This window comes from Xenopus laevis, chromosome 2L (assembly GCF_017654675.1).
Source record: "Xenopus laevis strain J_2021 chromosome 2L, Xenopus_laevis_v10.1, whole genome shotgun sequence".
Classification (NCBI taxonomy): Eukaryota; Metazoa; Chordata; class Amphibia; order Anura; family Pipidae; genus Xenopus; species Xenopus laevis.
Genome location: NC_054373.1, coordinates 148,037,106 through 148,062,073, shown reverse-complemented (window position 1 = coordinate 148,062,073; position 24,968 = coordinate 148,037,106). Strand labels below are relative to the sequence as shown.

General features: G+C 39.1%; 1 protein-coding gene across 4 annotated transcripts in view; it reads right to left on the bottom strand.

Moving 5' to 3' along the window:
• LOC108708589 (kinesin heavy chain) overlaps positions 1–24,968 on the bottom strand; it is an 80,625-nt gene that overhangs the window by 29,816 nt on the left and 25,841 nt on the right. For all 4 annotated transcript variants that reach the window (XM_041582540.1, XM_041582538.1, XM_041582539.1 and 1 more), the window contains exons 2-16: positions 21,932–22,019; positions 20,361–20,434; positions 16,987–17,091; positions 16,374–16,422; positions 13,571–13,626; positions 10,260–10,347; positions 9,896–10,020; positions 8,033–8,137; positions 5,715–5,863; positions 5,034–5,182; positions 4,363–4,538; positions 2,412–2,480; positions 1,493–1,699; positions 1,140–1,286; positions 541–729 (exon numbers count right to left, since the gene is read on the bottom strand). In XM_041582540.1, coding sequence (XP_041438474.1) covers positions 541–729; positions 1,140–1,286; positions 1,493–1,699; positions 2,412–2,480; positions 4,363–4,538; positions 5,034–5,182; positions 5,715–5,863; positions 8,033–8,137; positions 9,896–10,020; positions 10,260–10,347; positions 13,571–13,626; positions 16,374–16,422; positions 16,987–17,091; positions 20,361–20,434; positions 21,932–22,019 — 1,776 coding nt within the window. The remainder of the gene's footprint in view (positions 1–540; positions 730–1,139; positions 1,287–1,492; positions 1,700–2,411; positions 2,481–4,362; positions 4,539–5,033; positions 5,183–5,714; positions 5,864–8,032; positions 8,138–9,895; positions 10,021–10,259; positions 10,348–13,570; positions 13,627–16,373; positions 16,423–16,986; positions 17,092–20,360; positions 20,435–21,931; positions 22,020–24,968) is intronic.

The following is a 24,968-nucleotide window of genomic DNA, read 5'->3' as shown; positions in this document are numbered from 1 at the left end:
ATAGGTAAAAAAGTTTGGGGACTCCCCTAAAAGTATAACTGTAATGGAAGAGACACTGTGAGGCGTATGTCTGGGTTAAAATGAAATGGGACATTTAAAAAAAAAGGATCGTGCGTGCCATCGATATCAGTTTTTCTTTAATACGTTCTGTTTTTTAAAAATTTTCGTCAAAAAAAGTACCATCAATATCAGTTTGATGTGGCAGTTGATACAATCAAGGCAGTGGGGAATCAATAAATATTAAAGTGAACTTTCAGATTATACTTTCCTTTAGAGATCAGTGAATCATCTGTCATTTTATTGCCAAATCCAAAAATTCATGGATCACATCAGTATGAGCCAGCCTGTTAATTGCTTAATTGAGGTATTTTTTGGAAATGCACCTTTCCACATGTCATTCCTTTGTACTGAGCTACAGAGTTCCTCATATGTACTCCCATAATGGCGATATGTAGATATGGGTGTCCCTGGAAAGCTGCTAACCTGACTTTCATGTATATTTTTTTTGTCCCAACAGCACCATAAAGTGCTGAGATATACCTGAGATATGAGCAATAGGCAAGAGGAAAGCTCCCTTCCTGTAACCTCCATCTTGCGATGACATTCCACCTGAAGATTTTCTAACTGTCGGCACCGTTTAACCACAGATTTCACCTCCGATTTGATTTTGCTGATGTACAAGCGGGCGACTGTAAACTCCTCTTCTATTGCACCACTGATCTCCACCGGCTGGAAAAACAACCAGTAATACAAACTGTTTGATAACATTTTTAGAGTTGCCTTTAAATAAACACTATGACCCAATCTGGGGTCTCTTTTGTAAAATAACACTGCAAGGGATAAGGGCACAAACCTCAGCACATGGAGAGTTGTAGCCGATAGTAAAGACTGACAACCTTCAATGCTACAACTGTTGCAGAGCTACAACTCCAGGTAGACTTCTGGATGGTGAAAGTTGTTCACCAGATGAAACAAGTTAGTAAAGAATAGAATAATTTGGGAGGTCCCCAAATAAGGGAAATCCAGTGAGCAGAGCAGTTTGTGAACCGCTGTGGCCAAGCAGGAGGACTGTCTTTTCTAGTTCCTTGGGCTAAACTGCACAGTAGGGCCTACATACATCTTAGGTGCACTTTACTCACCAGCTTAAATTCACCATTGCCCACAATGACGCTGAACTCGCTAAGGTCCTTCATGAGGCCATTCAGCACATCAGCGATTCGTTTGCGTTGATGTGAGCTAAACTCCTGGAGGTGATGCAGGTCATTTTCCAGGGACATCAGATTAGCCTGCACAAAATTAAAGAAAAATACTACAAGCCACCATAGATAAATGCAGTTGGGACAGAACACGAACAGTGATACTAGATAAGAGCCCAACTTACAGCTGGTAGACTGCAGATGGAGCTGAATCTCCCAGCAGGACGGCTCTTGTTCTTACATCCATAAAATACAGTTTTTCTTTTTAATGAGAACTAAAGTTAAGTTCTACTTACTACTTTCTGTGACAGCTCATCTGCCAAAATTTTGTTCTGCACAGTCTTATCTTCCACCTCCTGAGACTTCTGATCATAGTTTACAGCAAGCTCTTCCAATGCCTGAAGGACTTCCTTGACTTCTTCCTTGGCACTGTCATTCTCTGACTGCAGGCGGCTCAGCTCCATCTGCACCTTGTCATTGTCACCGCGCGTAGAAATTAGGAGCTGTATAATGCAAACAAGAAACAAAACCTTGTTCAAAATATGGCAATAAAAATGGATACGCTAATACCTGAATGTTGTTCATCAGCTTCCTTAAACCAGAGCTAATAAATAGAAATGTTTTATGCAAATGACATGTTAGTTCCTAACACAAGACAAATAAAATGCGCGACTGTAAAGTTATTTCTTATGGGCCTTTATGGTGTTACTTACTACCCAGCACAATGGCTAAAGCCACACCTATGAAAATAGTACTTGTGTGCTGGTGATAAATATAAATAAATATAATATATAAAATATTAAGGGGAATATTTATTAAAATCCATAGAACCTTCTAATCTTTTCTTACATGATTTCGCAAGTGAGAAATCTCATGTACTATTCATGTAGTTAAGTCAGTTTTCTGAGGTCCAAAAACATCAGGACTGAAGCAACAGACTTTTATTGAAAGGCTTTACTAGTTCTATTGGAGAATTATTGAGTAAGCCCACTGGGACCTCTAAACTATCAAGATTCATTGAGTAAATTCATAAACCACAGAGACATCTTAATTTGCAGGAGAACTGCAATTTTCCATTGGCATCAACTAAGGATTCAGCCTTTGATAAATCTATCCTTAAACATGAAAGGGCTAAGAAGTGTGCATGTAGGTTTCGATAAAATATGGTTTATTCTCATCATTTTTACATGTAGTAAATATTCATCTAGCTATTACCTCATCTTGCTCCAACATCTGTTGCTTGAGCTTTTCAACTAGCTGGCTCTGCTGATTGATATCATCGTCCTGCAATGAGAAAGATAAAGGGACAAATTTACTAAAGGGCAAATTTTCACCAGAGAATGATCCGCCACACTTCTCACCACTTCGCCAGGCACAAATTCGCTACCACTAAGCAAATTCACTAAAATTCAAAGTTGCTTCTCTGTAGCCAAATGCTGGCAAAGTTTTGCTAGTCTTAATTTGTCAGTGTGAGCATTTCATAGCGAACTTTTGCTAGCGTCCGTTTCTGCCTAGCAAACTTTGGTAATACTCTTAGGCTTCGGTCAGTTTGAATAGGACGGGTACAGATATCTTTATTAGAGATGTTGGTGCAAATGCTTGAAATGGCCACTACTTATTAAAAATGTCCAAGGAAGCATTATAAAGACAAAATGGATCCTAACGCCCAGGACATGAGCCCACCCTTAAACAAATGTGGCATGTCCCTAAAATGGTTGGGAAAAAAATGTTAAGACAAAAATCTTTAATAGTTCGTACATTTGAAGGCAATCCCGCTTTAAATTATGAAAAAATGCCAGCGTTTTTAGAGCTTTTATGACTTTTCGGCAAACAGGATATGGTGTCACTGAAATAAGATTGAGGAGGATATAGCTTCATTTTATCAGTTTGTCTAAGGTGGTGACGGAAACTCTGACGAAAGAGTTAACGTTCTTTAAAATACGCAAAATTTCGCAAAAATGTATTGATCCATTAAACATCATGATAGGAACAGTTTAGAGAACCATAGGCTTAAGGCGTTTCGTTGCTCTCCAGCCATTTGGCCATTTGGCTGGAGAGCCACGAAACGTGTTAAGCCTATGGTTCTCTAAACTGTTCCTATCATGATATTTAATGGATCAATACATTTTTGGATTTTTATTATTATTCCTGACTTCATTCCTGTGGTGCTCCGTGTTCCTACATACAAGTTTGACTATGAAGTTTTGTCCGGGGTACTTTTCTAAAACGTGATGCACACAGAGGAGAAGTCACACACCGTGGTGCTCCCAGGTAACTAATTTCATGAACTGTTCTAATTTTCGCTAGCAACTGCCACTTCGGCTATTCGTAAATCTGCCCCATTGTTTAAAGCAGGTTGGTACACATTTGGGAACTTCCCATGATTTCAGTGATTGGCCTATGGATGCTTGCTGGGATGTAACAGTACAATGTTAGTTTTGAGAATCAGTTTTTGTTGAATATCATAGAAAAGAACACTACGGGGTAAATTAATCAAAGAGTGAAGTTCCGCCACTAGAGTGAAATTCCGCAGCTCTCAATTCATTTCTATGGGATTTTGAAAGGCGTATTTATCAATGGGTGAAAGTGAAAGTTCACCCTTTCATAAATACGCCTATAAAAATCCCATAGAAATGAATGGGGAGTGGCAGAATTTCACTCTAGTGGCGGAACTTCACTATTAACTTCACTCTTTGATAAATATACCCCTAAAAGCCCTGAATCTCAATGGTTCATTCACAAAAGTCTTGATATAATTTTCACATCTCAATTTGAATTAACAGGTAAGAGTATGGCTCCAGTCTATAAAACATTGATATTTTTTGGACAAAATATTGCTTTTTTTCTTGCAACCATTCATTGTAACTGTAAATCTTCATAATTTAAGATTTGCACCTAAAATATTTGCCTAATTTGAAGAGACAAAGTTCTTTCTGTGTTGTAATAATATATTGATTCAAAAAGTTGCTGACATTTTTTAAATGATTTCTATTGGAAAGTCTTACTATTTTTTTACTTATTTTTATAGCGTGGGAAGTTTTTCTCAATAAATAGTAAATCACAGGAAAAATGACAACTCAGCAAATGATTTTCCAAGACGTAGTAAATCAGCCCCATGGTGTGAGAAGCAATAACATACTCAGTACAGCTAGCTCCCTGATGATACCTTTTCATCCAACTGCTTGTACATTTTCCGGATTTCCTCTTCATATTTCCTTCTTTCTTCCTCTGAGATTCGAATGACAATGGATGAATTATTATCATTAACTGGCGTTTCATCAGTAGTATCTTGGGTAAGCTTCTCTCCATCGCTCAACTGCTCAGTTTCAGGTACATTTTCCCCTAAAATAGAGAATGATCAATAGAATGAAGAGAGTACTAGGAATAATTCTATTTTTCTTACAAAGTTTGAAAACAATGATATGAACAAGAATAATCACCATATGGAAATAACCATTAATAACATCTAAAGCAAACAATAATCAGTACAGGTATGGGATGCATTCTCAGGAAAACTAGTATCCAGAAAGCTTAGAATTACAGGAAGGCCATCAACTAAACTTTTTTAAAAAATATTTCCTTTTTCCCTGTAATAATAAAACAGTACCTTGTACTTGATCCTAACTAAGACATAAAGGATATCACTGAAGACACAACTATTAAATGTTTACATTTTTTTCAGCAGACTTTAAGTATTGAGATCCATATTATGAAAAGACCCCTTATCCAGAAAATCCCAGGTCCCATGCATTCTGCATAACAGGTCCCATGACTGTATTTGCCTAGTGATAGGATAGTCAGTGTGACTCATCTCACCAATTGTGTGTTCTTCCTTACCGTTCCTCCAGCGGCTTAGCTCAGCCTCCAGCTTCTGAATAGTCTCCTTCAGAGTCTTGTTCTTTTCCTTTTCCTTCTCATACTTCTTCTTCCACTGCTCTGCAGTCAGCTCCAGGTTGACAGAGGCAGTGTTCTTGATTGTCTTAGCCCTAAAAAATATTTTATATAGGTTATGAATCAAACAATTATATCACTTATGTTAACCCTCTTAAACACCAAATATTTTTTGTGATTTATTGGGAATTTTTGCTTTGTTTTTGGCCCCAATATCAGTACATAGCAGACAGATAATGATGTTAGTCTTTTGTGATTCTAAGACATTAGGAATCAATAATAGCATTGGCTCTATTCTGCTGTCTTACTAAGGCTCCATACCACAAGTCCTCGTGCAGTGAAGAGATGGAAGTCAGTCCAACACCCACATCTACATTGCTCAAAGTACCTGATCCATCCAAAAGTCTCTTAAAGTCAAAGCAAATGAGTCATCTTTGAATTTTGTGACTCTCAGAAATTGGCCATAAACCCTGAGAGTTGCCAGACATAACTGCCATATGCCAAATGTGCATAGGTGCTGATGCCAACCATCACCCCAATAGGCATTTTCTCCATATGTCTCCAGTACCTATAACCACCCCTTGGTATTTGATGTTTCTAACCCGCTCCCCCCCACTAAAACATTACCTCTGTCCGAACATCAGCGTTGACTTAGTCTCTGCATCATTGTAGCTGGATGGAGAGCAGCAGATGAACATTGTTGTCCTGCAGTTTCCTCCCAATGAGTCCTGAAGAATTCGAGTCATCTTGCTGTCTCTATAGGGCACATAACCTTTCTAAAATACAAAGGTAAATAACTATAAATGGAGATGCATTGAGCACAGTTTTACCTAAATGAATGCATAATACACCAACACACAATTTTTGATTTAAAGATAGTTACTGAAGATTAGTTTCTCGGAAGAATGTCAATGCAAAGTGACTACTATGTTATTTTATGAAATAAAAGTAATATAAACTGTATATATAACTTCTCTTTAAAAATGCCAAAGCCACAACAACGCATAAAGATATGTACATACATTTTGCATTATTCCACACTTGCATCAAATCACGTTCAATAGGGGTCAAATCCAAAGCAGCTCCTGCTTCTGTTAGTAGCTGGGCTAATTAATGTGACTTGTGCTAAAATGGTATATTACCCCACTGTGACTTGTGCTAAGTATGTCATGGACACAGCTGGCACAATACTGTGCAATAAAGGCAGTTCAAAGGCAAAATTAAATATAGCCTGTATGTTCGAATAAAAAAGGTGTTAGGGGAAAAAACATTCAGCTGCAGAGAAGAATCATTAGATTAAAATATATTGAGCTTCACTGCCATCATGCCTCCATCATAGATAGTAACGTTGTCATTTGACACATGCCACATCAAATGTAAATAACATTACCTATTCCTTAAAGAGATTCTGTCATGTTTTTTTATGGTGTCATTTTTATTTCTAAATTACACTGTTTCTACAGCAAATAATTCACTCTACTATATAACATTTCATTCCTGAACCAGCAAGTGTATTTTATTTAGTTGTAATATTGGTGTATAGACAGCCATCTCAGGTCATTCTGCCTGGTCATGTGCTTTCAGAAAGAGCCAGCACTTTAGGATGGAACTGCTTTCTGGCAGGCTGTTGTTTCTCCTACTCAATGTAACTGAAGGTGTTGCAGTGGGACCTGGATTTTTACAATTGAGTGCTGTTCTTAGATCTACCAGGCAGCTTATATCATGTGTTAAGGAGCTGTTATCTGGTTACCTTCCCATTGTTCTTGTGACGGTCATCACGCCAGCGCTCCTGCGCCTTTAAGACACGCAGAGGCATGCCGCACGCCCTAAGAAACCGGCGCCAGGGAAGAGGACAAGACGCATGAAACACGCGGCGGGTGTCCCCGCTGAGGGGGCGGCAGGCGTCCCTGCCGTCCCACCACTAGACCACCATGGTGAGTTTTACAGTAGTTACAGTTCTGTTGTTAGGCTGCTGGGGGGTACTTGCAGTATAGCAGTAAAGAATGACTGAAGTTTATCAGAGCACAAGTCACATGACATGGGGCAGTTGGGAAACTGACAATATGTCTAGCCCCATGTCACATTTAAAAAAAATATTAAAAAAATCTGTTTGCTCTTTTGAGAAACTGATTTCAGTGCAGAATTCTGCTGGGGCAGCACTATTAACTGATGAGTTTTGAAAAAAAACATATTTTCCCATGACAGTATCCCTTTAAGGTCAAAGACAAATGGACGCAATGCCAGTTTTCACCTGAAATATATCCAACATAGTAGTATGCTCTATACTCCCAGGACATCTGGTCTACTAAAACTAGAGACAGTTGCAGATATCCATTCTAGAGCTTTCTGTCTGTGGTTGAACAGCAACAGCCTTTAGCTGTTTTTGGGATGCTAAGAGCAACCGTCGACAACATCTGAGGGTCTCACTTTAGACACCCCTAATATACATACTGAAAATATTTAATAACTGGTATACAATAGCTAAGTGGCTCCTCTGCAAGTCTGGACTGGGATTCACAGTAGACCCTGGCATTCCAAGTACACAGAGGCCCAAGCAGCCCCCCACCAGCCCAATAAATAGTGCCTGTCTATGGCAACTTACAGCAGCCCCTTCTGGCATTTGCCAGAACCCACAGATTGCCAGTCCGGGCCTGCTCCTCTGGTGTGCAGTTCCACCACAAACATACTCTTTGCCCTACCACAAAGCTCAACCTGGAAGGACTAATGGGACACTTGAAATTTGACAGCTCTCAACTTCATGGCATAGGGTTACCTGGGCCTCTAGAATTACAGCCTAGTCTCTACAGCTTTACATGTTGAAACCAGGCAGAATGGATGATTGCTAGGTGAATCTTAAAATTGGTAGAGTATAAAACTTGGCTCGCAGCTTGTTTACTTAAAGATCAAATGGACTTCAGTGATATTCAAATAAAGGTCTCTCTTACCGATCCTTCAGCCAGAGAAGAAATCACATTTCCCAGAGCAGACAGAGATTTGTTGATATTCTTGGCTTCATCTAAAACTGCTCCTTCGGCTCCAGTCTTACTGACCTAAAGGAATGAATGTAACAGAAGATGAAGTGTTTTTCTTTTTAAGCATACCTACACTGTAATTGCAGATCAGGGTTACATAATCAAAGCCTGATATTCTTTACAGACAAACTGTGCAGCCTCCAACTATAAAGGGACAAGACAGAAGCTATTTTGGGGACTACACTTGAGGGCAGAGACACACGCTGCTATTTCGGGAGATTAGTTGCCCAGAGACAAATCGTTTCTTCTTCAGGAGACTAATCTCCCTGAACTGCCTTCCCGCCAGCTAAAATGTAAATCGCCGGTGGGATAGGCTCAAATTGCTTCGGCTTTCTGAAGTCGCCCGAAGTTTCCCGAGGCAATTGCCATCCTGCCAGCGATTTACATTCTAGCCAGTGCAAAGGCAGTTCGGGGAGATTAGTTGCCCGAAGAAGAAGCGATTTGTAGCTTGGCGACTAATCTCCCAAAATAGCAGCGTCTGTCTCTGCCCTATAGTTTCCATTCTTGCATAGAGAGACATCACCCTTTGACATGGTGCCCTCTAGCAGATCCTTGCACAATGTTACAATCTATGCCAAACGGGTCCTTCAGCATTCGGAACACAATTCTGTTTCAGCAAATGACACTGCAACTGATATTCTGTTTTGGTTCTTTTAACTGCAGAAAGGCAAATCCAAAAATAGCATTACACTCTGCTTTAATCAGCTTAAAGTGCTTAATAACATAATCAGTTTATTTATATTTGTTTTATAAGAGGAAATACAACCTTTTTAGGCAAATTTGTAGCAGCTAATATTACAGACTCCAGCAGATAATATTCTAACTTCCAAGTCTGATACATATTGATGCAATGCAAAAAGCCAGTGATATACATCAGTTTATATCCACAGCCTTTCGTTCTCATTGATTTTAATGGAATTTGCAAAGTCTTTTATGATGCAAAGCATTTAAAAATGCCAGCATAATTCTGGGCGGTAAATAGGTACACTAGAACTTTTACATACAGAATTTATGGACAGAGGGGAACTTGGTGGTGTTTTACTCATGTTTACAAATAAGAAATTAGTTTAGAACCAAAGTTTGTGTATTTTTCATGAAATAAAATTTGCATGCTTATAAATATACCCCTTAGGGGCCTACATGAGATTGCTCAAGCTTTAGGTGCCGAAGTTCTTCCTCATTCCAAAAGCCTGTTGTGAAATTACGGAAATAGCTGAGGTTTTTCGGCCTGAAACCCAAAATGAGTTAGAAAATTTACCTGGGGTTTCCTTCCTTCCTTTTTTAACAGAAAATTATTGGTAATACGGTTTATTGAAGTTCCAGGCCTGACTCCTGATGCTTAAGAATTCCCTAAGAATCCTAAGCAACTTGGGCCTAGACATTCAGGCAAATGTACTAGCAAGTATCCTCTATTCTGAAAAAGAATGCCATACCCTGGACATTGGGGCTAGGAGATGACAATGCACTGAATGCAGAATTATAATTTAGGATTCTGCACAACCTAGCCCTTTTTGAAGGACACAGAGTAGGGTTTGAATTTGATTTGGTATTCAATTTTTGGGGATATTTGTCCAAATTCAAAAAATTATGGATTTGGTGCACCCCAAATGATTTTCTATATATTGAACACATTCTTTTAAACCAGTGTTGCTCATCTTTTTTCTTAGAGACCCCTAATGATGCTCCAGCATCTGAACTAATTCTAAATTTATTTAAAATAACTAGGTGAATGCCAATGTGCCAAAAAAGCAGTTATGAAATAAATCCGGTTCTAACCTTTTCACTTCCAGCCAGGTCAACCAGATAAAGCTTCCCACTGAGCTTCTGCTCCGTCTCCACGTTCTCCTGCTTAATATTGATGAGGAAGATGCTGTGGCTACGGGAACTGTGCTCATTCATGTCTAAAACATAGTGATAGGAACATGAGGAGCGTCGGCTTAGAAGAGGAAAATTGAAAGTCTTGAAAAACACGGTAAATAATGGAAAGAGTGAATGCAATAACAAAAGCAGGATGGTAACAGAGACCATAAATTGGAAGAAATCAACAGTCATAAATAAACATTATTACAATGGGAAGGAACGTTCTGAAGGAAATGAAAAATAAACAGTAAGGTACTAGGATTTTCCTTTCAGGTCTCACTTGTTACTGCAACATGGCGGTTTGACTTCCCTTCATCAATGACGTCCAGGATCTCCTCCGGGCTGGACACAAAGCGCTCAGTGCAACCCTGGAAGATTACAGTAAAGTCCATGATATGGTCAATAAAAGACAATATATATATATATATAGTGAATAAATTACTCCATCTTGTAAAATATAAGGAAACGAGGAATTCCATGACCATATAAAAACATGAGGCCGAACAGGGGGTCCTTTATTTATTTTAATACACAAGTTTCAGTGAGTGACAGAAATGACATCACTAAACTCAGATTATAACCGATGACATTACTAAACACTGTTAGAAGGATATCATTTACAGGATATTCATGGCTCTTGTGCATTGTATATATATACTGAAGGGATATAAAGGTATAAGCATGTATGGGTACAAGTACCTTTGTGAATTTGTCTGCTCTAAAGCTGTGCACTTGTAGATGAGCTTTCTCATGTTTATTATTCATTTCCTTGCAGTTGCTTATATGGTTAGGGATTTATTTCGGAGTTGCTCAACATTGTATTCCAGCTGCAACCAATACACTCATGCTGCAAGTCACTGCTTTAACTGACTGAATCCAGAATGGGTCAGCAATCTCCAATGCATTGTATCACACAGCACGCTTGGATTGTTTGTTGTAAGTAATAAATTATGATTCAGGATAATTATTATTTTCATCTTAAAGTTCTACAGATGTATTCCATGCAAATCTGCACATAGAGAATGTCAGACACAGAAAATTACTGGTCTATAAATAGAAATGTTGGTGCCTAAGGCACAGGGACATTGTTATTCGACCACAACCATCCGGCACAAATCCGGCCCAACATGAATTAGATCCTGTGGCTACTGAGGCAACCCTTCTCCCAATATTATATTATCAGGCCCGGATTTGTGGAAAGGCCACTTAGGCCCGGGCCTAGGGCAGCAGGATTTTAGGGGGGCGGCATGCTGCCCAACCACACCCACACTGGTTCAAAAACACTGGGGATGCGCTGGAGATACAATCAATTTTTACATTTCCCATGCGCCAATCCCCATTGCTCCCGTCCAGATGATGAAAATCTGCGTCGAACGGCAGTGGGCCTAGGGGTGCCCACTATGTAAATCCGGCCCTGTATATCATGGGGCACATTTAGTATGGGTCGAATTTCGAAGTGGTAAAACTTCGAAATTTGACCATCGAATTGTAGAAATTCAATATTCAAAGTTTTTTTTGGATTAAATTTAGCCATTTTCGATTGAACGATTTGAACGATTTAACCGATTGATCGAACGATTTTCCAAAAAAAAACTTCAACTTCTAAAAACTTAGCCAAATATTGCCTATAGGTTCTAGGAGGTCCCCATAGGCCAACATAGCAATTCGGCCGCGTTAAGGTGGTAAAGTGTCGAAGTCGAAGTTTTTTAAAGAGACAGTACTTCGATTTTCGAATGGTCGAATATTCAATGTTTTTTCAATTCAAATCTAATTTTGGCCTATTCGATGGTCGAAGTACCCAAAAATTCCTTCAAAATTTGAAGTTTTTGAATTCGAAAATTCACTTCGACCCTTAGTAAATGGGCCCCTATGTATCAGAGATCATAGAGAATATTGACATTTGATTTTAATTCAGTCACTAAAAAAATCCCCATAGCACTAAGCCGAGAATATATAAAAATCCTGCAATTTATCTGTTGTCGGTAAATGTACCTGGCATTAGCAGAGCCTGGCCTAGAAAAACAGGTTCCCAAGGCACCCCTCTAGCAGCCACTCCCTCCCCACCCTGGGTTGCATTCCTATATGCCTCATTGCCCAACTAAACTACTACTGATACTACTGGACAGGATCTCCTGTAGAGATAGATAAGCCTCCTGTTCTGGACTCATCAATCCCTTCCTCCCATATATAATGTACTTTTTTTTTTTGGCTTGAAATTGTGTCCTCTGCTAGTTGTGCCCTAGGCACATGCCTCTCAGGCCAGGCAGCCAAATACAACATAAAGTTTGATATCATGAAACGGGCACCTATATTCTGTAATGGCTATAGTGACTGTGCAGAGGGAAAGCTGCAAGAGATCAATATCAGCTGCCTAGTCAGTGTGCCGGTTATCAGCAGAACATTGCCAGAAACAGATACGCCCCTTCTGATAATATGAGTAAATCCATTACTTATGTACAAGGCACAGAGCTATTTCTGTGATGCTCTGTTCTTTTGGTAATTACACACTGCAGGGCCATTAGTCAGCTTTTTCAATTTAGAGAATAAAAGCCAAGATCTGATTGGTCACTATGTCAGTAAATTAGCATATTCCTTACAAAACAGACAACAGGGCAAATATTCAGAGGGGAAATATTCAAACCTTTATGTAATCAAAATGATGTTCTGATCGTCTAATAATCACCTTGTATAGTAGATGGAGCTTGTTTTAAAAATATAATATTAAGCTCTGATTCTGGGAATCTCTAAAATCCCTTCCATAAGATGAGCTTCCCCCATACAAGAACAAAAAGTGCCTATCATTTTTATTTCAGAAAAGTAAAACATTTGTTTCCAAACTTATACTCCAGGTATAGGATCTATTATCCAGAATGCTTGGGATCTGGGGACATTTTGTACTGTGATGACAGTATGCTTTTAACAGGGCGAGTGTAGTCAATAGGGTTTGTGCTAAACTTTTTGTTGATTGTTTTAATCAGGTAATACATATGATTTTGTTATTTATTGCATTAAACAAGGCTAAATTAAAAAAAATTAAAAAAAAATACTATTTCCTGTTTAAAGCAATAACCAAAAAGTATGTTCAGCACAAGTCCTCACTGAACTCAACTCAACTCAAAAAAGGGGGTATACTGCCCTTTAATGTTTGTAATGTAAGTATTTTAAAGCTAATCCAGAGGTTGGTGGTTTGTTATAATATAATGAGACACTAGATATATTGGACTCCAGAGTGTGCACAAAACTGGCTACCAAAGAGCCCCCTGAGGTTTGAAACCACAAGAATCACAGTACTGAGGGAATGTAATAAAATGGGTTCAGTTTAAATAAAATCCTCAACAAATGATTTACACTTATCTTCAAAAATTTTAAAATTGTTCACATGTTTATGTTTTTTCATTAGTAACTTTTATTACAATATCAAAAGTCTTTCCCCCGTTCTTATTTATCACTGTAGAGACAGGAGCCCCGTGGATACGTGCAAGATAAATACACTCATGCACAGTCAAGAAATAAATGATTTCAAGAGTTGCTAATAAACTCCATAAAAAATTAATGATTCTCATTCCACAGACTGTGATTGTCGTTGCTCACCTTGACAAAGGGAACACGGTTTTTGTCTTCGTGAACTGAGAGATTGGTTTTGGATACTGAGAAAAGGGAAAAGATGGAAGAAAAGAAAGAAAGATTCATTATAAAAACTATTTATACAGTACTGTGAGATCAGAAGAGAAAAATTAATTTATGTTGGTACATAACTGGTCCTGTTTCTATGTTACAACATTTGAGATATGCCAGAAAGCATTTTGTAGGTTTTTTCCAAAACATAAATACATACATCAGATTCTAGGAACTCATCTGCAGGAGAGATCTGCAATGCCCATCACTTGTCATCAAAAAGTGCATATATAAGGCTTGGGATGTAATACAATGGGAATAATATGTACCTATTTGTCATATTTCTGGCTGGGCCAGAGTTGAAGGAGAGGACAAAGCCAACTTCACCTCTAATGTAGGCTGTGGATGCTACAGTTATGGATGAGGTCCAACCAAGTACTGAATTATATGTGCATTGGTGTCGTAAGTAACCTGTGTGTGTGCATGAGCAGACAGAGAGAATGTTGTCCAGGGCAGTGTGTGAAGGCTGGAAAAAACCCATATTCCTGAGGCAGTCATGAATTTCATAATGCAAATGAGAAGGGCATACAAGAAAGTAGGCTTGGATTTCAACAAATATCCAGATATCTGAGAATGTGTAAAAGTGTGCTGTGGGTTCCCATTTTGAGTGTAAATGCAGTGTTAAGGAGGTATATCTAAGTTGCAGTCTTACAACTGGAGCCTTCAGCTTTGTATTAGGAAATATTGTACATATTGTATATAAGGGACAAAACTGTGCACTCTGATGCATTCTGAGGATGGAAAAGGGGCATACCATGAGGCCAGCAAAAGGGCATGTTCTGAGTCTGACAATAGGGGCACTCAGGTTGGCAATAAAGTACTCTCTAAATCTGTAGGACCAAGGAAATGCATTATCTGCTCTGTTCTATCATTTCCTTTCAATTTTCACAAATATCACAAACATTGTATTAACATGATGACAATGCAGCTGTAAAAGTTTCTCCACCAATGACATAGTGATAGCGTAATAACTGCCCTGGAAATCGCATAAATATTAGGTAACCTCAGCTGATGTACACTGCAGGTTGCACACCATGCAGTACTGCCACTTCATTTCTAATTGAAGCATCCATAATAAATTATTAAGGGGCAGATTTACATAGGGTCGAATATCGAGGGTTAATTAACCCTCGATATTCGACTGCCGAATGTAAATCCTTCGACTTCGAATATCGAAGTCGAAGGATTTAGCGCTATTCCTACAATCGAACGATCGAAGGAATAATCGTTCGATCAAACGATTAAATCCTTTCAAACGAACGATTCGAAGGATTTTAATCCATCAATCGAAGGATTTTCCTTTGATCAGAAAATTATTAGGAAGCCTATGGGGACCTTTCCCATAGGCTAACATTGGCCTCGGTAGGTTTTAGGTGGCGGAGTAGGGGGTCGAAGTTTTTTTTAATGAGACAGTACTTCGACTATCGAATGGTCGAATAGTCGAATGATTTTTAGTTCGAACCCTTAGATTCGAAGTCGTAGTCGAAGGTCGAAGTAGCCTATTTGATGGTCGAAGTAGCCATATACGACCATTCGAAATTCGAAGTATTTTTTCTTCTATTCCTTCACTTGAGATAAGTAAATGGGCCCCTTAATGTGTCAGGCTTTGTGTCTCCTGCATCCTAAGGCTTTTTTTTTATATATAAATAAATTTTTCGGAATTTATTAAACCCCGAGGATGGAAAAGTCTGAATCAGAAAATTCGGCATCTCAGACCTGTCGAGGTTGCATATAAGTCGATGGGAGAAGTCCTAATGATTTTTTGATGTGGGCTGGCTTTCTTGCAATACCCCAAAGGTTTTTGAGTTTTCACGCGAAAAACATAAGACTTCAGAAAAAGTTTGAGCTCTCTGTGAAAAATCCAAAGAAATAGTGAAAATTTGTTTTTTCCCTCAAACCAAATTTTTGGGAAATATAATAAAAACCAGAGCAGATTAGATCTGAGTTTACAGCAGAAAATGTTGAGATAAAATCGGACTTTGACAAATAACCCCCTAAGTGTACAGACCTAGGGATGTGAGGTTCCCCTCAGGTTCCACTAAGATAAGAGACTGAAAGCTGGGTGTACCCCGAGCATTGCTGCTGTACATGTTCTCTTCCGTGTGGGGATTGATACTGACCAAAGGTACTGTGAGTATATGCCTATCCACTGTGCTGTATGATCCTGTTTGCTCTGTATGTACACTCCATTGTGGATGCTCCTGTTCAATAAATATGTTCTTTGGTTAAGTTATAAGAACCACTGGTGCCCAATTATTGCACCCTGCACAAAGTTACAGTTTTACTACACCCTGCTTCCACACCGTTTGCGAGGGCTTATCCCCTAAGAATTAAGGTCTCATCTGGAGCACAGTTTAGGGGTGAAGCCTACAGATAGAGAACGGTGGACTCAATTTACTATAGCACAAAATATCTGTATCCTTTAGCTTTTGTTGAGCTACTGTGTAACTACTCCAGCAACCACTGAAGAATTATTGGTTGAGCAACGCTGGTACAGTGTTACTGTCGCTACAAAGCCCTACTACTCCTAATATGCATCAATCTTCCTACTTATAACAGCTGGAGTGCAGGGCTCCACTATGACCATTTTCTCAGAAATGGTGTCAGGCAGGAAAAGTGAACCCATTACGATGCACACCCCCTTTTGCTCCCAGTAGTGAACAGAGTTACAGTTTCAGATATAATGGATCAAGCATACAGCAGCATAACTGATACTCACCATCAAGCAGATCTCTTATTTTATCCAAGTAAATCTCAAAATAGGAAACCTATAAAAGAAAAATGAGTAACACAAATTTTAAAACAGAATATGGCTACTGGAACAGAACTCTGCCTACCTGCCAGATCTGCAATATATGACTGGATGTGTATTTTAGCAACAGCCAAAACACCCTATAACTTATCACCCATCATAATTATAAGAAATAGTCATCTTATAATTTGCTATTTTTATTATCTAAACTGATTTATGGAACAGTTTTCTTGTCTTAGTACAGTACATGTCCCATAGAGATGTAGTTGATTTTGGGCAATCTCAAACATTGGGCGCATCAGAGGCCGGTACTGTATTTGCGCTGCATCTGCAATTTTGCCACCATCCTATTCAAACACTAAGAACACTGCTTGCCCCGGGATACATTCTTAAACAGAATGCATTGAACCTTGACAACCATTAAAAAAAAACAGTATACATACATGCCCCTAGGGAAGAACAAATAAATTAGGAAAAACTGATGACTAAGAAAAAAAGAAACAGCCAAGAGATATCAAGGTCAATATCTGCACTCATGCAGGTACTGAATTGTCGGCAGCTATTGGATCCAATATATTACCTTAATATGAAATTCCAGGTTCTCATCCATGGAGTAGATATGGTTAAAGATATCCCTGGCAATCCTAGGAATTATTCCCATCAACTGTGGGTCATGAAGCTTCCCCTGTAAAACAGAGTCACAGCTGACACTTCTTGCAGTTTCCCAGAGAGAATTCATTCCGAGAGCAATACTAATAAATGCAACACATGTAGATAATATAAAATAGACCACATACAGCACTTGCATTGATAAATAAAGTGGCCATACGTACACATGTTGTGAGACATATTTCTAGGATGCTTCCAGTCACAATCATAAAAACTGCTACTGCTAGGGAATATTGAGTATATGCAAAGGTCCATTATATAATTGCTGTATGGAGGTCATTGGGTGGTATGACTCGGGGAGATGCAGCCATGCATTGTACATGGATTGCAAGCAGCCTGCTAGGATCAGTAGGTGACACGAAAAATGCATCTCAGAACGAGATGATGTATTGATATACATATAATAATATTCTGAGACAATTTGCAATTGGTTTTCATTTTTTTTTATTTGTGGTTTTTTATTTATTTAGCTTTTTATTCTCCAATTTGCAATTTCAGCAATCTGATTGCTAGGGTCCAAATTACCCTACCATGCATTGGTTAGAATAAGAGACTGGATTATGAATGGGAGAGGACTGAATAGAAAGATGAGTAATAACAAGTAGCAATAACAATAAATGTGTAGCCTTACAGAGCATTTGTTTCTCTGATAGGGCCAGTGGCCCCCATTTGAAAGAGTCAGAAGAAGAAGGCAAATAATAAATAAGGCAAATAAATAACATTGGCCAATTGAAAAGTTGCTTAGCATTGGCCATTCTATAACATGCTAAAAGTTAACTTAAAGGTGAACCCCCCCCCCCCAAATTCTCTTTAGGCTGTTATAGTGAAACCCCATCCGTGACTACTTTTCATTCATGGACTATAAAACTTTAAAGGAGAGTTATGGATGGTTGTTTAGACTGAACCCTTCATTTTGGTCATGTGCAGCTTTAGACTGGCTCATCAAGATTCCAGGCCAGGGATGACTTTGACATAGTTGGCCAGCTTAAATATATTGCAATATATGGACAAACAATCCCTGTTTTGTTTAAAAGGTAAGGCATTTATAGTAGCTTAAAGGAGAACTAAACCCCCCACGTTGTTAAGTCCCCACTGTCCCCCCTCCATTGGCCCCCCTCCCTGCCTCCCCCCTGCACAGTTTTACCCCAGAAATCTGTCCCCACTTGAAATAGTGATCACACATGCAGAGTGAGCGCAGTGAAGCTCACGGGCACCATCTTCTTCTCTTTGGTAATCTTCATGTCTTCTTCCTCCCCTTTGGCAATTTCCGTCTCTTTCGGCGCATGCGCAGTTGTCGCGAACCAGAAGACTGCTCCAACTGCGCATGCGCCATGATGCCGCTCACTTCACGAAGTGCTCACTCTGCATGTGCGGTCACTATTTCAAGAGGGGACAGAATTCTGGGGTAAGACTGTGCAGGGGGGAGGCAGAGAGGGGGGCAGTGGGAACTTAACATTGTGGGGGTTTAGTTCTCCTTTAAGGCACAAAATGTCTTAATGTCCTTAATATATTGGTAATGGTAATTGGTATGTCCTGGAGTTCAGATCCTATGCTGGGCCCTTGGGTCTCCGGTCCAACATTGGTCAAACATTAAATATCAGGGTTTGGCCAGGAGTTCACTATAGATTTAGATTTAGAACTGATGTTTAAATAAAACATATATTAATTTATTTATTGCATGACACAAGCTAACACTGCAGATAACTGTGGTGCCTCATAGACAATGAAAGAGATGGTTTGTCAGTAGGAGTTAAAAGCACGGGGCTTAGCCAGTCCTCCAGCTGTGACTCCTGCTTCTCTCTGGCTGTTGTGTCACGCTACACTGACAGATGCTGGAGAAGATTACATAGAAAATGGAAACCAAATGAGGGACAACAGAAGATCATCTCAGCAGAGAAGAAAAACTACAGTACAAAATAGGTACAAGGAGCTGTAGGCTGTTCATGTAGAATGAGGAGGACCACAGTCTACAAAGGAAATGTGGAAATGGGTAAATGTGTGAAGTGACAGTGTGAAAGGTAGAGTAAGTGAAAAGTAATATTATAAGTCATATGTGGCTACAGTAAAATAATACAAGAGAAAGCAGTAAATAAGAAACACAATACAGGTATGGGATCCGTTATTCGAAAAACCCATTATCCAGAAAGCTCCGAATTACAGAAAATTTGGTTTTCTTTTTCTCTGTACTGTAATAGTAAAACAGTACCTTAATCCAAATTAATATATACTGTAATTAACATTAATTTAAAGGGATCCTGTCATCAGAAAACATGTTTTTTTCAAAACACATCAGTTAATAGTGCTGCTCCAGCAGAATTCTGCACTGTAATCCATTTCTCAAAAGAGCAAACAGATTTTTTTATATTCAATTTTAAAATCTGGCACGGGGCTAGATATTTTGTCAATTTCCCAGCTGTCCCTGGTCATGTGACTTGTGCCTGCACTTTAGGAGAATAATTGTAACTGAATGTGTCTCAATGGGACATGGGTTTTTACTATTGAGTGTTGTTCTTAGATCTACCTCTACCAGGCAGCTGTTATCTTGTGTTAGGGAGCTGTTATCTGCTTACCTTCCCATTGTTCTGTTGTTTGGCTTCTGGGGGGGAAAGGGAGGGGGTGATATCACTCTTACTTGCAGTACAGCAGTAAAGAGTGATTAAAGTTTATCAGAGCACAAGTCACATGACTTGGGGCAGCTGGGAAATTGACAATATGTCTAGCCCCATGTCAGATTTCAAAATTGAAAAATTTAAAAAATCTGTTAGCTTTTTTGAGAAATGGATTTCAGTGCAGAATTCCGCTGGAGCAACACTATTAACTGATTCATTTTGAAAAAAAAAAATTCCCATGACAGTATCCCTTTAATGTTTGAATTATTTTTTAGTTGACCAAATTACGAAAAGATCCACTACCCAGAAACCACAGGTCCAAAGCATTCTGCATAACAGGTCCCTTACCTGCATATATAGGTAGAGGAGGTCCTATCCCCAAAATTATCCCCAAATTGTTTCCCAATACCTAATAGAAAAAATCTTTTGCTGGATACAACAGCAGTGAGAGGATTTGAAAGAGGAAGGTGATGAACATAAGAGTCAAGGGACCGAATTTCAACTGTAAATAAAGCTTAAATGGAAATCACTCCAAACAAGCAGAATACAAAGTGTGCTGAACAACAAATGGTTGGTGGGAGAAAAAAAAAGAACACGGGGAGGCCCTGATCCTGAAGAAGATCATTTCAGATAATGATTATAAGTGGGAGGCTACAGCAGCCTTACAGAGACTTACCTCCATGGTGTGGGTCTTCCCAGATGCCGTCTGCCCATAAGCAAAGATGGTCCCATTATATCCTGCCAGCACATCTACAGTAAACAGAAGGATTAAAGGTTTTTATTTTATGTGTAACTAATAAAGCGCTCACTATAATATCATCGTAAAACCAGGAAGGGAAAACCACAACAAGCATCAGTTTTATCCTTTACCTAGAAAATGTGACTGTTATGAGCAGTAGCTGCGTAATGATGTACAAGAATCAATCTACAAATCCCTAGCAGACTTTTCTGCACTGAACACACTGGTCGATCAACCACAACAATGGAGGTTAATGTGCTGTACTGAGAGTGAAAACAACTGTTTTTTTTAGCAACAAAGAGACATTTTTCAACACTGTGCAATAAGAGAAAATAATTAATAAAGATTAGTCTTGTTATATGAATTTTATATGATTTTTCTTTGCACCTTGTTCCACCATATTAAATGAGCCACCATATTATATCTTAAACACTTGCAATACTTTGACTAGTGATGAATGAATTCATTCGGCAGCCATGGATTCGAGGCAAAATTCTGAAATCGTCATGTACAAATTTTTTTGTGAAACTGCAGCAAAAATTTGCCGTGGGAAAAAATGCCCATAAGAAAAAAAACGCTCATTGACTTGAATGCATTAGGAGAAAAAAAGACCCCATAACAAAAAACTCCCATTAACTTTAAAGGAGAAGGAAAGTCGTTCAGCGCTTGGGGGTGCCAAATGTTAGGCACCCCCAAGTGAAGGTATTTACTTACCTCAAACCCCAGGCCGGTGCTCCTATCAGCAGAAAACTGCACCGGCCTGGAGTTATTCCAGTAAGCACCACGGAGTGATCCTCTTCCAGCTTCTTCTTTCTTCTCGCAGCTGCGCATGTGCATTAGAGTGAAAAGCCGAAATTTAACTAAGAAGTTGGCTTTTTCATTCTACCGCGCATGCATCTGCCCCGAAGAAAGAAGAAGCTGGAAGCTGGAACCCGGTGCAGTTTTGTGCTGATAGGAGAACCGGCCTGGGGTTTCAGGTAAGTTAATACATTCACTTGGATGCCTAACATTTGGCACCCCCAACGACTTTCCTTCTCCTTTAATGCATTTGGAAAAAAAAGTCACCAAAAACGCTCATTGACTAATGCATTAGGACAAAAAATGTCGCCATAAGAAAAAACGCTCATTTCGTTTTGCGAAATTTCGCCCATTTCACGAAATTTTTCGGAGTTGTTCAAATTTTTCGGCGAGACAGATTCGCTCATCACTATTCAAGACACTCAATACCACATATTCTACAAATAAACTATACATTGTAATATTTGTATTTCCCAATATTTGGAGTAGTCCAGCTATGTAACATTCTGTCATTATTAATTATCCAGTGACTTCCCTGTATGGTTCCAGACTGCTTCCTGATGATACTGGTACGAAACTATGGTCTAAATACAAATAAAATATAATTTGTTTTTCCCATCACAACCTTCAGAGCTGTTTTGCCTTCAGTGTTATTCTATCACGGGGAATAGTAGCAGTCAATGTACAGGGAGGGGGTATTAGTTTCTCACCTTTAACAATTTGCATAGCGCAGGCATGGTAGACTTGCTCCTGAGTAGTATTTGGAGGAAACACCCGATCAAACACATAAGGCTTACCCTAGAATAAGAAAAGAAATTAGTCTCCAAAAATTGTGCCACGAATGACATATTTGCCATAAGCAGCTACAGACAAGGATCATCTATTTATGTCCAGCAGGGGAGCAGTAGCCAGAGTTTGTGTGTGTTACATATGCGTAGAGACAAATATTCAGGCCAGTATTGGGTTATTGATTGTGTTGCAAATATGGCTGTTTTCAGACTCAATTTAATACTAAATGACCTGGGAAATATTCTATGCACACAAACACCCACACACATTAAGGGGGTTATTTACTAAACCTCAATTTTTCCTGGTTGAGGTTTTTTTTGGAGGAAAACTCGAATTTTTTGTTGAAAAAAAACCTTGAATTTTTCGAGATTTATTATACCCTAAGGGGATTATTTACTAAACTTCGAATGCAAAAATCATGAAAACAATTTTTGGTTTTTTTTATAAAATCAGACTTAAAAAAAAAAAATCACAAATTTTTCGGAATTTATTAAGCCCCGAGGATTGAAAAGTCAGAATCTGAAAATCCGGCATTTCAGACCGGTTGCATATAAGTCATTGGGAGAAGTCTGAATGATTTTTGATGTGCGCTGGGTTTCATGCAATACCCTGCACGAATTTTGAAAATTGAATGGAAAAATCCGAAAAAATTGCGAAAATCTGATTTTTTTCCTGCAAAGGAAATTTTTGGGAAAATGTAAAAATAAATAAGAGTAAAAACCCGAGAGTATTTGATTGGAGTTTGTAGCAGACAATATTGAGATTAATTCGTACTTTGATAAATAACTACAAAAATCATATCCTAAAATCTGCCATCTCAAACCTGCCACGGTCATGTAGAAGTCCCTTTTAAATTTTAAAGATATCGTGATCTGTGCTCGGTTTCTTCCGATAATCTGAAAAATTTGGGGTTTTAGATCGATAACCCCAAAAAAAATCAAGTGATTTGGGCATCAAATCCAAAAAATTGTTACGATTCAAGTTTTCACTTGATTTTATCACGTCTTTTCCGACAGAAAATGTTTCAAGTTATTTTATTAATAAACAGGCAACCTGGCCAGTTGCGGTGCCGGCTGTTCACACACATGCGGAATGATGCGTATGTGTGCGGAAGCGAAAATAGATAGGGCTATAGCACAGACGGGGAGAAAGGGAACCAGACATGGGTAGGCAACAGAGGAGGTACGTGCTTGGCGCCCCCCCCCCAGCTTTTGCACCCTAGACACGTGCCTACTCTGTCTGCCCCTAGTTCCGGCCCTGTTGTTACCCCACTGGCGCTCGGCAAGCTCCTCTGTGCGGAGAGGGGTGAAGTGGCCGGCCGGCTTGACCATATCTAACTGTATACTGAAGTTGAGCTAAACCAAAAACAAATTGTTCTTATTATCAGGGGATCACAACATAAAATATGATCATTTCCGAGAGTCATTTCACATCATAATTCCAATCATAATTAATAAGTGCTTCATCAGTCTACTTGTTAATTACCAGTATGAAGTATTATCTAGGATAAATTCAGGGTAAGTACACTTCTCCCCAAGCACAAATCATCCAGCAAAAAGTAATTGCTTCTTACAACGACTTTTCATTATTTAGAGCCATGTTGTAAAAAAGTTACATTTTAATAAATATTCACGGCTGTTGTTTATGTATTTGTTCCTTAAGATATTATACATCAGTAACGACAACTCTCTATTATCGCACAATATTGGCCTTGCTATATTTTTGTAACCTTTCTGGGTTAATAATAACATTGGCACCAACTGAGAGTAATTTTTACCAGCCGTATTGCACACACTGTAGGGAAAACCATGCAACAAAGTCGCTCTTAGTACATTGCTCCAAGAATAGTACATAAATATGTTTTCAACTGGACATCAGCAACTGCATCAACAACTGCTAGCAGCCACTTCCAGCTGAAATATGTTACTGCATGTCTATTTCTTCTTGAGTTCACCTCAGTGTATTTGGTTGGCCATTTATATGTCCCTGAGCACACATGCAGAGGGCATTACTGTCCAAGGATTGACTGCACTCTGCACCTTATGCAGAAAAAAAGCGAGTGCAGCGTTGGCAAGTGCAGGCCAGCTTTGCCCTTACTGTCTGCTATAGGGTTGGTGCTAATTAAAGAACACCACTGCTCCCTGCATCCATCTCCATTCCCTAACTTGTATTCTATATTTATAGGGGCAGCCACATGCCTTCCCTTTCAACATTTGAAAAATAGAAAGAGGGAGAAAAAGATCTGCCGCACATATTTGCGGTGAACATTTTTTGACCATGCCCATTTTATGGCCACACCCCCTAAATACCACATCCATTTTACAAAATTTGGCAGGCTATGGGAAGTTGAAAACATTTCTGGGAGTTTTAGGGTAGAACTCCACGGGTGATTTTAAGTGTGATACCGTCTATGCCGACGCGCTGAGATGAATCGCAGGCGTCAAGTCGGATGCGCCGAATCTAAGGTAAATAATGGGAATATCGGACGCTGCCTCTGTGTGCAGCCAGCACGACACAACTGTCGGATGCGAACGATGCGCAAATCGACAATGTTCGATATTCCTATTACCTTAGATTCGGCGCATCTGATGTGACGCCTGCGATTCATCTGAGAGCGTCGGAGTAGATGCTAGTTTAGTTCTGCCCTTAGGGTCAGGTTTTATGTGTTATTACAGTTTTGCTAATAAAGGTGAATTGTCTTTTAAGCTGCAAATCACAGTTTCCCCAAGAGACCTGCTTATCTTAAATCATTTCAATTGTATCTTTGCTTATCTTAAATTGTTACAAATATATCTAAGCGCAGCTGCTGGGTATTCTGGGCTCTCTGCCAACAGTCTCTTATTTATTTACATTTCAGAAATGCTGTATCTTTTTATGGCTGTTCAGTGCAAGAGATCAAAGAGAAAGTCGGAACATTTCAGTAACAATCTGGGACTGCGGGCTGAGCTGTCAAAAACT